This window comes from Halichoerus grypus, chromosome 4 (genome assembly GCF_964656455.1).
Source record: "Halichoerus grypus chromosome 4, mHalGry1.hap1.1, whole genome shotgun sequence".
In the NCBI taxonomy this organism is placed as follows: domain Eukaryota; kingdom Metazoa; phylum Chordata; class Mammalia; order Carnivora; family Phocidae; genus Halichoerus; species Halichoerus grypus.
This window is the reverse complement of record NC_135715.1, coordinates 33594043-33609791: the sequence shown is the minus strand read 5'-3', so window position 1 is coordinate 33609791 and position 15749 is coordinate 33594043. Positions and strand designations below refer to the sequence as shown.

General features: G+C 36.2%; 1 protein-coding gene across 1 annotated transcript in view; it reads left to right on the top strand.

The window, feature by feature from the left end:
* The window catches only part of PIBF1 (progesterone immunomodulatory binding factor 1), a 208492-nt gene that overhangs the window by 159577 nt on the left and 33166 nt on the right, over positions 1-15749 (top strand). The window contains exon 15 of the mRNA XM_036073108.2: positions 12972-13102. Within this exon, the coding sequence (XP_035929001.2) occupies positions 12972-13102 (131 nt within the window). The remainder of the gene's footprint in view (positions 1-12971; positions 13103-15749) is intronic.

Here is a 15749-nt window from a genome sequence, read left to right as displayed (position 1 = left end):
AGGTTACTGCCTGTGTTCTCTAGGATTTTGATGGATTCCTGTCTCACACTGAGGTCTTTCAACCATTTTGAGTTTATCTTTGTGTATGGTGTTAGAGAATAAGACCATCTATTATCCTACTCCTGCCTATATATCCAGTTCCATCTTACATTATACCATGTGTGCGCACACACACACACACACACACCGCCATGTATACAACTACTTGTGCTTCTCCCCACATACAAAACTTCTTGTGCATTACTTGAATTCTCCAAGCACTCTATGTTTTTCATGCCTTTGTACTTCTGCACACTCTGATCTTTTTTGCCCAGTGTACCCATGTTTGCATCAAAGGTGCTTGTCTTTTTAATATCAAGTGTCATCTACTCTATTAAGCCTATTTTGAACCCCAGGCAAAAATGACTTACGTGGGGTGCCTAGGTGGCTCAGATGGTTGAGTGTCTGCCTTCGGCTCAGGTCATGATCTCAGGGTCCTGGGATCGAGTCCTACATCGGCCTCCTTGCTTAGCGAGGAGCCTGCTTCTCCCTCTGCCTGCCACTCCCCCTGCTTGTATTCTCCTCTGTCTCTCTCTGTCAAATAAATAAATAAAATCTTTAAAAAAAAATGACTTATGTATCCTCATGATACCATATATACCAAGATATATTTAGGTAGATAGAGATGTTGTTGACGTAGCTATCTAGATGCTTCTTAAAAGGAAGGATTCTTTTTTATTGTTCTGTATATCCTCACTGCTTAGCACAGTGCCTGTTTCTAATACATAGTAAATAGATGTTGTTGAAGGAATAACTTCTGTTTGTGATAGGTCAAAGTATATGAGAAGTGAGGGATACGAGAATGAACCTGAAGCAGATTGGAAGTCCCAACCAAGAGGAGCAGAGGATGAGGAAGAAATCAGACCCGCTAATTAGAAAGAAAGCTTTAGTTTCTAAGTGTCAGAGACTCAATCATATGTTTTATGTCACATCTGGAACCAAAGCAGGGTATATATCAGCTCCACCCACCACCACCATGAAAAAAATATTCTAATTACATGGAATCAGTAGGATCCATCAACCTTTACTGAAAACACTAGAGTTGTTTCTTTTGTTTGAATTTATTTCAGTGTAAAGGGAAAAAACTAAGAACAAAGTTGAGTAATAAAAGGAGATGATAAAGGTAAGAATACTTTACATGTGTGTAGTACTTAATTATATGTTACTTTATTCATTAACCATTGGGATATGAAACTAGATTTTCAAGTTAGGCAGACAACTGGCTTGTATGACTTTAGGCAAGTTCTTTACCCTCTGTGGGCCTCAATTTTCAACCTGTGCAGTGGGAGTAATAATATTATATACATGTTTACCTCAAGAATTAGAGATATCTTAATCTAAGATAAGCACTTACCATACTAACTGGCATATACTAATCACTCAGCAAATGCAGATGGGTTTTTTTGTCCTGCGTTTCATTTATTTTTCTGCTAATGGCAATAGTATCGATAAGAATTTTTATTAATAAACTTGGCATTTTAAAGAAATAGTTTCAGATTTGGAGTAAATAATGCTTACTTTGCTTATGTGGCAATATTCAGAATGAACTATTCAAATGAATTTTAACACAGTATAGTAAGATTTTGTGCAATTTAAGTGATTTTTATGAAGAGGTACATGATAGTAAAACTGCAATTCTGGAGAGTAATCACCTGCTCTTTTCAAATGTAAAAGTATATTTAATCACATACAAACTAAGCATTTTAGGAAAAGTATGGAAAACTGGATATTTTAAGACTAATAAAAACTTCAGGGGCGTCTGGGTGGCTCAGTCGTTAAGCGTCTGCCCTCGGCTCAGGTCATGATCCCAGGGATCGAGCCCCGCATTGGGCTCCCTGCCCCTCAGGAAGCCTGCTTCTTCCTCTCCCACTCCCCCTGCTTGTGTTCCCTCTCTCACTGTGTCTCTCTCTGTCAAAGAAATAAATAAAATCTTTAAAAAAAAAAAACTAATAAAAACTTCAAATTAACCAGAATTGTTATATTTAAATTAGAGAACATGAATTACTGATAAAATTCAACCAATTTGTTGGATCTGTATAGAAAAGCAAAAAGTAAGCAATAATAATATGCGATAAGATAATGAAGATAAACATTATTTAATAGCAATGATAACATAGTCTCAAAATTTTTGAGTAAATATTTCCATTAAAATCAAAATTATTACATGAATAAATGATATTATAATGGCTAGCAGTTTTGAGTGCTTATTTAATACCAGTCATACTACTTTATGAAACCATAGGAGTGTTGCTAGGGCTAACTGGGATCTTAAGAGTGTGACATCCCTGGGTTTACCAGCTTCCCAGGCTTTCTGAGGCCTAAAGAAGCTCTTTTGTCTGAGTGGGCTTCCATTAGATTGGCATGTTTATCAGAGATGAATCAAAGGAGAAAAATGACTCAGATGCAAATTCTGCTCAGTCTGCTCTTAGGTTTTTGATGGATATGCCGTTGGCATAGTTAACATATTGAATGCTATAATATATAACACCTCCACCCTTCAGATCTGAAATTTTCAGCAGGTGATGAAGCCCACAGAAAACTTGCCACAAAACTGACCTGAGACTGATTTGGATTTGGACTGCTTTTAGTGTAAATTTTGTCCTTTATAATTAAAAATGTTAACTGTCACCTGGACAAATAGCTTTTGTACTTTTTTTTGGCCATTACCTATAGTAAGAAGTACACCTTACATAGCATCCCAGTGTATACATGTGTGTGTATTTGTATGTATGTGGGTAGATATATACATATGTGTGTATTTGAAATAATTGCCACAGGAATGAATACCCTTATGACATCTAGCGTATTCTGTTAGTTGCCATTCTGTTCTGTTTCTTTTCTCTTCCTTTTTTTAATACTGCTTGCAACCCACAGTGTGAAAACACTCATCTGGACAAATAGGTAACATATTTTCCTCTCCTTACGGAAGCCTTCTTGAGAAATCAGCATAGAGATCGAGAAGAGAAAAAAGGTGAAACCTGTTCAAGAAATACAGGGACCTCTGGTGTGACTATCATGTGAAAACCTATAATGCTTCCCAGTTGTATGTGTCTACCATAAATAGGAGCAATGCTAATCCAACCTCTATATCATTTTGAATTAACACAGTATGCTGCTGAAGCAAATGTTACTATTTTCCCATATTTTTGTCCTGCCTTTTTTCTGTTCCACTGAACAATTCTGAACAAATTTACTGTGGTTTCTCCCATTGTTTGGAATTAGTACCTTTTACAGATTTGCATAATTCTAGTCTATAACTCTGATCTTGTTATTTATAATTTGTACATATGAATAAGAATCTGAGAACCCTACTCTTTTCTTCATCTATAGAAAGTGTTTAGGCTTCATCTTCACAAAAAAACATCCCTCTAGTTCTGTAGTGATTCCTTTTTTTTTTTTTTGGGATTTTGTTTATTTATTTACTTATTTGAGAGAGCATGTACAAGCAGGGGGAGGGGCAAAGGGAACAAGAGAATCTCAAGCAGATTCCGTGTTGAGCGCAGAGCCCGACGCAGAGGTCAGTCTCATGACCCTGAGATCATGACGTGAGCTAAAATCAAGAGGCAGTCGCTTAACTTACTGAGCCACCCAGGCACCCCGTATTGATTCCTTTTTTTAAATAAATCTTGTTTTGAACTGTATTGAGTTTCTTTGAACTGTATTGAGTTTCATATCTATGTGTTAACATTTTTATCACTTAGTTACATAGACTTATTCTTGAGGAACTCCAATAAACAGCAAGATTTCGCATTGTAGAAACTGTGTCACTTTTCCCCAAATAAATTTATTTCCTTATTGGCTCTTTACACAGAAAGAACTTATGTAAGAATAATTTATAAAGGTAATGTTATTAAAAAATGTTTTAGTCCATTCTGTGCCATTTAACTCAGCATAAGAAATAAAGTATATTAAGGAAAGGAATTTTGTTAAGTGTTAGGTAGTACTGATACATAATTCAGTCTTTCAGTAAATATTTATTCAGTACCAGTGTGTCAGGTGTTGTTCTAGGTTCTTGGGATAATCACTGAATAAGACAGACATGAATTCCTACCCTTTGGAGCTTATATTCTAATCGGGGAAACAAAGGTTTTTTTCAAGTAAGATATATATTCAATTAGAACTTGGTAAGTTTTATGAAAGAAGTAAAGCAGAGCAGAGGATAACAGCCTGTTATCACTGCCTGTAATTCCCAGCCAGATGGGCCCACAGAAGGCACAGAGCGAGCACCATGGTTCTTACATCTTCTCTGAAAATGGCCAGAGCAGCAAGGGAAGGGGCATAGAACCTGTAAGTCCCACAGGAGCATGGCACCTCGGTAGAGACAATTAGATAGCTTTAATATGGAAGAAGAGCCATGAAGCATTTTTCTGTGTGGATAACTGGTCACGTTTCTTTAGTGTTTGTGCATTGTCATGCACACCCATGCCTTTAGTGCACATTATTTTGAGGTAGTAGGGGAGAGAAATCCTTAGCTCTTCACATTTTGTGCTACTTTTACATATTATTGCTTTCTTTTCTGCTACTGTGAGGCAGTAATGGATATTGGCTATGAAGCACATGATTCTGGAGCCAGACTCACTGGGTTAAAATGTCATTTCTGGTAATTACTTGCTGTGTAAACTTGGATAAGTTGTTTAACCTCTCTGTGTCTCAGTATTCTGTTGTAAATTATTTATTAAGTTCCAAATAAAATAATTTGCATTGAAATATTTTCCAAGCAAATGAGTGGATTACTTTTAGTTTTTAAAACAGTATGTTTGGGGCGCCTGGGTGGCAAGGTCAGTTAAGCATTTGGCTCAGGTCATGATCTCAGGTTTGTGCGATCGAGCCCTGCCTTGGGCTCTGCGCTCAGCACAGAGTCGTCTTGGGATTCTCTCTCTCCCTCTGCCCTTCCTACTCGTTCTCTCTGTCTCTCTCTGTCTCTCTCTCGCTCGCTCTCTGAAATAAATACATACATACATACATACAACAGTATGTTTTATAACATTTGGTAGAGAAAAAACAGAAGGTGAGAAAATGCTTTTGAAAACAGGCAACAACAATCTGAAAAGGCTGGGGTTAGGAGGGAGGGAGGGATGCATAGACAGAGCAAAGGGACTCTTATGGTAAACTTTTGCTTATGATATTGTAACTGTGGACACATGTCCTTATCCATTTGTCCAAACCCATAGAATGTACAGCACCAAGAGTGAACCCTCATGTAAACTCTGGACTCTGGGTGACAATGGGGTGTCAGTGTAGGTTCATCAGTTGTCACAAACGCTGATGCTGGGGGAGGTTGTGGAATGGGGGAGCAGGGAGTATATGGGAACCCCCTGTGTTTCCAATCAGTTTTGCTGTGAACCTAAAAACTGCTGTAACAGAGTCTTAAAAACAAGATGAGAAAGGGAATGAAATCTGAATACCACGGAGAAGAGATAGATGAAAAGGAAAAGGAGGGAGAAAATGTCAGGGGCTCCTTTTCTATGAAGGTAACTGTGGCCACCTTTTGCCACTTGTACAATTTGACAGTCCTTGCAGCTAGTTTTGTTGGTAGCGGGAAAATGCCCCCTGGAAAGTCACTTGGTCTAGTGAGAAGTTAACTTTTTGACATAGGTAACAACTTACTTTTTTGTAATGTTAAGGAATTGGGGGGATACTTCATTTTTTCTGTGTGTCTTTTTCATGTGGTGCTTCACCCCTTGGGAGTTAGTGTTCTCCTATATTTTGTGGATGCTCAAGATATAATGTAACTGGACATAAGGGATAATTAAATTGTTGATCCATGATAAAGTTCCATGAAGAAGACCTAATGTGAGGAGGCTGATTATTGCCATTCTGTCTCTTATTTTTTGAGGTTCTGATGTGGAATTATATAAAGGTTAACCTTTTTATTTTAATGATAAACATGTATTTATCTACCATATGAATGACCAATTTGTTTTATGGACAAAACATTCACTTTCATTTTTCTAACAGCTCTGTGTCTAACCTTGCCAAGTGCTTAAGCCAAGAAGTCTTTGTTATGGTTCATTCTGGAAAAAAACTCAATTACATGGGTTCGGGACAATATACTAGAATTTGTTCTGTAAGCATGCATTTTATAGGTTCACATACCAACTCATGTGAGAGTGTGTGTGTGTGTGTGTGTGTGTGTGTGTGTACCAAATGCCGGCCACCACTGAAGTAAGGGAAAACAGTGATTTATCTATAAATTGTATCCTGTTTACACATCAAATTGTTTAAGCTTTTTACCTTACTGATTTGCCTTGATAACTCATGAATGACTACATTTTTTTATTTAAGAACTATTAACAACTTACACAGCAACACCCTCCCCACTGCTGTCAGGATTGTTATACAATTGAACCACATTAAAATGAATTTTTCAGGGGCAAGAAATCTAAAACACTTGAAGTTGAAAGTTCCATTCTCTGACTCTAATCTCCTGTCCTTCCAGCTCTCCCAGTCCTTTCATTCCCACTAAATCTGTGCTTTATTTGCACTCATTGTGTGTTCCACATTCATAAATTCTTCGTATTTTCCAATCTGTCAAGCCCCTCTTGGCTGCACTTTTCTTCCTACCAAGCCCTACCAACCATCTGAGCACTACATTCACTAGCATCCCAGATTGCTTGGTCACTAAATTCATCCATCAGGCTTTTCTTGACATTCCCTACCTTTCGCATATTAACTTACAATCTGATAGTTACCCCATAAATGCTTAATGGAAGGAAGGAGAGAGAGAGGGAGAGAAAATTCTTTGGTTTTGTGGTAATGTGCTGAAAATTTCTTGTGAAAACCTGTTACTTTTGCTGCTTGAAAGTATTACAGATTCATGTTGTTGAACATCAACCAGGCCCTCATTCCTGCTGCCCTATGTTTTTATTTTTCTGCATCTGTCCTATTTCCCATTTTCCCCATTGCAGGTCACTTCCACTCCTCAAAACCATCAGTTCCATCATCTGCCATCATCTGTAGCTTCGTCATTATAATTAGGTCATCTAAATTTCTTTTCCTTGAGTCTCTTTCACCCAAGGATTTTTTAGTATCTTCACTTACTCTTCCCCCCCCCCCCTTTTTGGTCCCACTTCAAAAAAATGAGAGAGAGAGAAAGAGACTGTGTGTGGGTGGACAGTGGTAACTTTCCAAAGTTCACCCCTCTCTGTGTACCTAATTCCTTCTGCTGTCCTCCCTGATCATCTATTCAGCTATGCCCTTCCTCCGTGATCACCAGTGACTTCCTAATTGTCATTTTTCTCTTCTCGGTCTCCTGATCTATGGCATGACATTATAGATTTTATAGATAATCTCGAAATTCTGTTTTCCCTTTGCTTGATGACACCATTATCCCTCAGATGTCTTCATCTTCTTCCAACCCTGGCGTGTAGGAGTCCCTCACGTGTCTGCCGCTTTACTCTGTTCTTACACATCACTAATGATTCTCAAATGGTAGTGACTATAAGAATCTCCAAAGATTCTTGTTTAATATGTAGGTTTCTAGATCCTGCCCTCAGATCGTGATTAAGTAGGTCTGGAATGAAACCAATGAATCTGCATTTTTAACTAGCTCTTCTTGTGACTCTAATAAAAGTGATGCGTGACACACTTTGAAAAAAAATAATACTCTACAGTCCTGTGTGCTCTGTGACTTATGAGTAGATAGTCTATCACATTGCTGATTACTCTGAAATATTTAACATCCTACTCAAGAATTTCATCTTATTATCTATTATTTCTCGTTTTATCTTATAAATATCTCCTTATTACCATACTTTGATAATCAGGATCAGAGCAGGGCTGATGATCAACTAGCATGCACTTGCTTTTGGTTATTAAAACAAGAAAATATTTGGGGGTGCCTGGGTGGCTCAGTTGGTTGAGCATCCAGCTCTTGGTTTCAGCTCAGGTCATGATCTTGGGGTCCTGGGATCGAGCCCTGCATCAGATTCCACACTCAGTGCAGAGTCTGCTTGTCTCTTTCCCAACCCATCTGCCCCTGCACACACGTGCCCGAGCACATGCTCCCTCTCTCACTCTCAAATAAATAAATAAAATCTAAAAATATATATATATATTTGCAAGACACTGTACACAGCTGTTGTCCTAAGCCCCTGCATATCATTCCTGTCTGTCCTGGTGCCTCTCCTGAAATCCCCTGGATCTCCTTCCTCACTGTCCACCAACAAAGAAGTAATACCTGGGACCACACAGTTTCTCCAGGAACCTGCTCCCATGCAAAGCTGGCATCTTAATTAGTTGAATTGTATCAGTTAAATGTCACTCCTCTGAAAGATGATGATATTATTCACCATGTGAGACACAGGATAAGAAAGTGGTTTTAGTGGAAAGGATGGTAAGTTCGGGATATAAGATGATTTACGGGTCGTGTTCAATCTGCTAAAATGGTTGGATGGCGTGGCCTGCATCAGGTCCAGATCCCAGGAGCTGTGCTTTCCAGATCCGACTGGTAGAATCTAAGACTGGCCCTCAGACACTTTGATTCATTGGGGCTGGGGTGGGGCCCAGAAATCACTGTTTTTTAGCATTTTCCCCAGTGATCTGATGATTTAACTAGATTTGAGAACTACTATAGATTGAGAACACAGAGAATCGGTACCAAAGTGTTGCTCCATATTGAACCTCAAATAGGCATTTTACATTCCATGGCACAATCAAAAAGATTAGATAACAATATGTGGAATTTCTTCAAAAACTACCACCAGGGGCTCAGTAGGTTAAGCGTCTGCCTAAGGCTTAGGGCATGGACCCAGGGTTCTGGGATCCAGCCCGGCGTCGGGCTCCCTGCTCCTTGGGGAGCCTGATTCTCCCTCTCCCTCTGCCTGCCGCTCCCCCTGCTTGTGCTCGCTCTCTCTCTCTCTCTCTGTCAAATAAGTAAATAAAATCTAAAAAACAAAAAACTACCACCAGTACTAGAAAGTATCACTTGTATATATTTTATCCACAGAAACTAATTCAGTGTTAAATTCTATTCAACAAAATGCATTTTGTCTCTGGCAAGAAAGAGCTCCATTTCTAGGAGTTTCTTTAAAAATAAACTCCACAAGAAAAAAAATCCCACATTTAGGAAAATCACAACAAAATGTGGTCACCTTTATATATATTTTTTAATTTTAAGAGAAAATATATCATTTTAGATTATCATCCAAGAGTAAGTTAAAATTTGAATCAAAATATGTAATTATGTTTTAATCAGGTGTTACGTTTCTCTGAATCATATGTACAATTTATTGAAACAAAGGCAGGATAACAATTCTGTAAAATGTTGTATCATGGATTTGCTCCTGAGTCATTTATTACGTATATAATTCTTGAGTCACTAATTACTAAGGCTTTCCTATAAGGAAAAGATTACTAACAATAGGCAAAGTGAGTGATTGTGTAACTTTTTGAATACTAAGTATTATAGTTACAGAAGGACTTAAACCATACTGAAGGAATTAAATTCTGTCAAATTACAATTATTTCAAAAATAGGTATTAGCATCACTTTTCATTGACAGACATGTATTTTCCCTAAGAAATTAAAATAAACTTTGGGATTTAAAATCTTACAAGCTTATAAAGAAATACGTTCGTAAAACTGACAGCACTGTAGTAGTTATTATCCAGAGAAGGAGGAGTTTGTAGGTTGTATATTAGAGATACCTTTTGAAAGTAAGGCTTTGGGGAACCTTAATTTTGTTTATAATACTAAAACCTAACATGTAATTGCTGTGAGGAAAAAAAATGGAACTAAAATAATTAAGACTAATGACTGCAGTTACACTTTTTAGGCAGTTGAATTTAGATCTGATAAGTTTCAAGCATAGCTCATTCTAGACTACAGCTAACTACAATTTGTAAATGCCCTTAGTGCTTCCCTGACATTGCACCCCAACCACCACCACCCCCCCTCCACCCCCGACTATTCTGCACTTTGAAACACAAAGCAACTTGTCAGTTCAGTTTATTCAGTTAAGGTCAGTTCCGTGAAAACAAAGTCGAGGCAATTGTTTGATTTAATTGACTAGTGAAACTGGTTATACAGGTAAGTAGAACTTAGTTTTATTTTTGTCCAGCTGCATATTTGAATGTTCATAAAATAACTTAGTAAAGAAGTAATAAGATTCCAGTGACATTGTAATAGATTTAAAAGAATGATTACCAAAGCAAGGAAAAGGGACACTAAAACCCAAACTATAGAAAATATTCATGGTATTTTTTTTCTTTATGGCTTTGCTTTTACTGTAATGAATCATGTCCAAAAAGTGAAGTCTTCTTTTCTTTCACTGTTCATTTCCTTTTCTTTGAGGAATTTTTTTCCTGGGCTAATGTAACCAAAAGGAAATTTTCTAATTTCTAATCATTTAAATAACTTTTATAAAGTAGTCCTCAATCTGCAAGCAGATATTCTCTAACAGCTACCTGGTCAAGCACCTTTTGGATTCTCTTTCCTACTTACACACCTAGATCACATGGCTGATCATTTTAACTATGATTGTTTATGCCTTTGATTCTTTCTGCCTTCCACTCTACCTTCCACTATACCCTTCCTACTGTTCTCTACACCTTCAGCTTCTAGGCTGCTAATCACTCATTTATTTTATGTAAGTAGAAAACCAAAAAATTGCAGTACCAAAATAAACTCTATGTTTAGATCTTAATAAATAAAATATATATAAATGTTGTAAATGTAATTCACTTGAGAAAAAAATATAAATCATTTCTTGTCCCAGAAAGAAAGAGCAAATCTTTAGCCTCCATTGAACTTGTTAGTGACTATGAAGGAAAGAAGAAAAAATATTTAAACATATAAAAGGTTAGAATTTTATTGTCAAAGAACGTTTTAAGGTCATAAAGTAGGAATTTCGTAGTATTTTTGTCCTGTGTAATAAAATACTCCCTTCCCCACCCCTCAGTCTTACAATAGATATCCACCACTTTTGTAGTGATTGTTCAGTTTTTGCATACCCAACTTTAGAATACTTTTTCTGAGAACTCACTTAGGTACCAAAGTATGGGCTTGCTATACTGACAGTACGTGTTTAGTTCTGTCCTGACCTACATGTTATATTTGCTCAGGAAAAGAGCAAACACAATAAACAGAAAAACTAAGGTTGGTTGGGTACAGAAGTTAATAAAATCCTTAAGGAGGGTACCTGGGGGGATCAGTCCATTGAGCACCTGCCTTCTGCTCGGGTCATGATCTGGCTCCCTGCTCAGTGGGGAGTCTGCTTCTCCCTCTCCCTCTGCCCTTCTCCCCCGCTCGTGCTCTCTCTCTCTCTCTCTCAAATAAATAAGATCTTTTTAAAAAATGAACCAAAAGTATAGGCAACAAAAGAAAAACTAGGGAGGTTGGACTTCATGAAAATTAAAGACTTTTGTGATCCAGAAGACCCACAGAATGAGAAAAAAATATTTGCAAATCATATGTCTAATAAGGGTTTAATATCCAGAACGTAAAAGAACTACTACAACTCAACAACAAAAAAGCAGACAACCTAATTAAAATATAGGTGAAAGACTTGAATAGATATTTCTCCAAAGAAGATATATAATGGCCGATAGGCACATGAAATAACAGTGTTGGTGAGGATGTGGAGAAAGTAGAATCAAGTGCATTGTTAATAGGCATGTCAAATGATGCAGCCTCTGTGGAAAGCAGTTGCCAGTTCCTCAAAAAGTTAAATATAGAAAAAAAATGTAATTTTTTAAAAAGTTAAATATGTAATTACCATATAACCTGGCAGTTTCACTGCACTCCTAGGTAGATACCCAAAGGAACTGAAAGTGGGAACTCAAACAGATTTATTAATACACCACTATTTGTAGCAACATTAGTAACAATAGCCAAAGTGAAACCAACCCAAATATTCATCAACAGGTGAATAAACACACAATGGAATATTATTTAGCCATAGAAAGGAATGAAGTTCTGATACATGGTACAGCATGGATGAACCTTGAAAACATTACATTAATGAACTAAGCAGACACAAAATGACAAATATTCTAAGATTCCCCTTATATATCTAGAATAGGCAAATTCATAGAGACAGATAGTAGAATAGAGGTTTCCAGGGCATTGTGGGGAATGTTTTTACTTAATGAATACTTCTGTTGGGGATTGATAAAAATATTCCAGAAATAGATACTAGTGATGGTTGCACAACATTGTGAATGTACTTAATGCCACTGAGTTGTACACTGTAAAATGGTTAAAATGGTAAATTTTATGTTATTTATATTTTAACTATAATTTTTTTAAAAACTTCATTATAATGATTTAGCTACAGTTCATCAATTTTACAAATAAAGATGGAAGGATATATGAAGACATGAGAAAAATGCTAAATTGTAATGTCATCATGTTATTTTGAATAGAAATAAAGCTCAAATAAAAGATTTTTATTTTAGCTAAAGGATATTTATTAAAAGAAGATAAATTTTATGTTACATATCTTTTCAAACCAACAAATGGCAAAACATTTAGGTGACCTGTCCCTAAAATTGGTAACAATTCATATTTTATTAAAAATTTTCCTTTCCTATTTATGTATTACTTATTATTATAAAGAATAGTTATATTGATTAATAATTTTTTTTAAAAGATTTTGTTTATTTATATATTTGAGAGAGAGAGAGAAACAGCATGAGAGGGGAGAGGGTCAGAGGGAGAAGCAGGCTCCCCGCTGAGCCGGGAGCCCGATGTGGGACTCGATCCCAGGACTCCGGGACCATGACCTGAGCTGAAGGCAGTCGCTTAACCAACTGAGCCACCCAGGTGCCCTGATTAATAATTTTTAAAACCTTCAAAGTTACACAGGAAAAACTTTTCTGAGTAATTCATGTAAGCGAGTTTTGGTGTACTGTGTCTATGCTACAGCATTTTGAATAATCCTAGTTTCTTGTAAAATTTTTTAGATTTTCATGAAATCTGTTTTTCTTTAGCTTAACAGGGCCAATTCTCTGTTAAACCAGACTCAGCAACCTTACAGATACCTCATTGAATCAGTGCGTCAGAGAGATTCTAAGATTGATTCGCTGAAGGACTGTATTACACAACTTGAGAAAGATGTCAGGTAAATCATCTATAAATCTTTTATTTGAATAATAAAGGCAATGCTATCCATGAATTAAGTTTGTACATTGTGAAGAAAAAATGTAAATAGTGAACATGGTCTTAAATGTAATTTATCTTAGAAAAACTGGGTCACATCACATTAGGTATCCACATTCCACCTTATGATCAGAAGTCTTAGCCTGGAAATAACAATGCTACGCTTATTAACAAAGCTCTCCACCAACCCTAGGACATAAGCAGCTATTCTTTCCTTGTTTCTCTAGAATTCTTTAATAGGTTGGGGCTTGACCAAAGGGAGAAGGGAGAAGAAGAATATAACCAGATGCCATTTGTGGAGTCAAAATGACTTTTTTTTTTTTTAAGTAGGTTCCATGCCCATTGTGGAGCCCATCAACGGCGGGGCTCAAACTCACGACCCTGAGATCAAGACCTGAGCTGAGTTTAAGAGTCGGTCACTTAACCGACTGAGCCACCCAGGCACCCCAAAAATGACTTTTTTTTTTAAGATTTATTTATTTAGAGAGAGAAAGAGCGTTGGGTGGGGGGAGGTGCAGAGGAAAGATACATCAGGATCATTTAGGGAACTTTGTAGGAAGTATCAGAGACATTTTTTTTTTTTTTTTAAGATTTATTTATTTTAGAGACAGAACAAGCAGGGGGGAGGAGCAGAGAGAGAGGGAAAGAGAGTCTCAAGCAGACTCTGCATTGAACGGGGATCCCGAGATCACGACCTGAGCCAAAACCAAGAGTTGGACACTTGACCAACTAGGCCACCCAGGCACCTCCCCCCCAAAAATGACTTTTTAAACAGACAAAATACACACATTTGCTTAGATTCTGTTGACTTTGCCAAGCAATTTTTTAGGCTTTTCTTCCCCTGACTCTACATGAAGTAACCCATGAATTACCTAAATGTAAATAAATCCCTTTCACTTCCTTAAATTGAAATTGTTTTCTTACATGACACCTTACGTAACCAAAAGACTTGCTCCATTTAATAATCATTGAAATTCTTTACCTGTTCATCTGTGTAATCATTTTAGTCTTTTTAAGTTGAAGTAAAAGAATGATGTTATACAGAAAGACGTATTAACTCATGGATGGTTGATTAGTTGGCTTAGTTATTATTGGATTTTAAGATTGTTAGAATAATTTAGATAAATTATTAACCAATTCATAAATGTAGAAGCAGAGAATTAGATGGGAATAGAAACTGTTAAATTAAGGAATTGGAAAACAATAAGGAGAATATAGTTATTAAATTCAGATTTCCTAAGGTATATAACCAAAAGTATAAAACTAGTGGGAATTAACTCTAAAGTGTGGGTGGGTGTTCTTTTTGATGAATCAGAATAATTACCTTCTCTTATTTCAACCCCACCAAAAAATTGGTTCAGGATGATATGATAAAATAATTTTAAATCACACTTATACTTTAAAATGTCAATATAAATAATTTAGTTCTGGATTAATTTTAAAGGTAAAAATTATATTTAGAATATATATAACCTATATTAATTAAACTTATTAAATAATAAATAAACCAAATTAAGAAGTTACTAATTAAAATAAGTTGGTGAATCAATTAAGCCATTCTTCTGTAAATAGCTGTTGGCAATATAAATTATGTTTTATCACTCACTGGGCACTTGATTATCTTAAGGAAATTGAGGGAAGAACCCTAAATACAAATTTTTCTTCCTATATTATATATTTCTTCCTATATTATATTTGAAATTTTGTATAGAATCTCCTTTTACCTTATTAATCTTGGAGCAGGAACATAAAAGGCCTGTAGAAAAATTACCTTTCACAGTTACCTTCAAATAAATTTATTTGAGTATTTATTTTACTAAGAATTAATAGCTGAAAAGATTTAATATAGAGAAAAATAATAGCTGTAGGAGGAAACTATTAAGATGAACAAGTTCAGCCCTAAAGAAATTAAGCACTTTGTTATCTAAGAACGTACAGCTTTGTGGTAGGGTCAAAATTTGAATCCAGATCTGTCTGCTTTCTAATTCTATACTCTTAAACATTGTGTTACACTGCCTCCCTATGTTCTATTCTGAATAAGGAATAATTTTTCATTAACTTTAATATAATTAAGGAAGAGAAGTAAAAAAAAAAAATGTAGAAGAGTGGTTAAAAGTGGAGCTTTAATGAATTGATAATTGTTGAAACTAGGTGATAGTTACTTAGGGTTTGTTATATTTTCTTTCTTCTTTCGAAATAATCCAAATAAAGTTGTTTTTAAAAAACAGATTTTAAAAGGGAGTACAGCCTCTGTAGGTAGGTTGCATGGGTTTAAATCTAGCTCAGTACTTAGTTTTGAATTGGAGCCGGTCAGTTAAACTCTCTAAACCTCCATTGTCCAATAGAACTTTCTGTAATGGTCAAAATACTCTATATCTGCACTGTCCAGTATGGTAGCCACTACCCATATGAGGAACTACATTTTTTATTTTAATTAATTTTAATTGCCACCTGTGGCCAGTTAATGGCTATGTCATTGGACTGTACAGCCAGTGTTCTTGTCTGTGAAATGAGAGTAGTACTCGAGTACTAGCAGCACCTAATTCATACAGTCGTTCTGAGGATTAAAGGGTATAATCTTTGTAATATATATACCACTGTTCCTACAC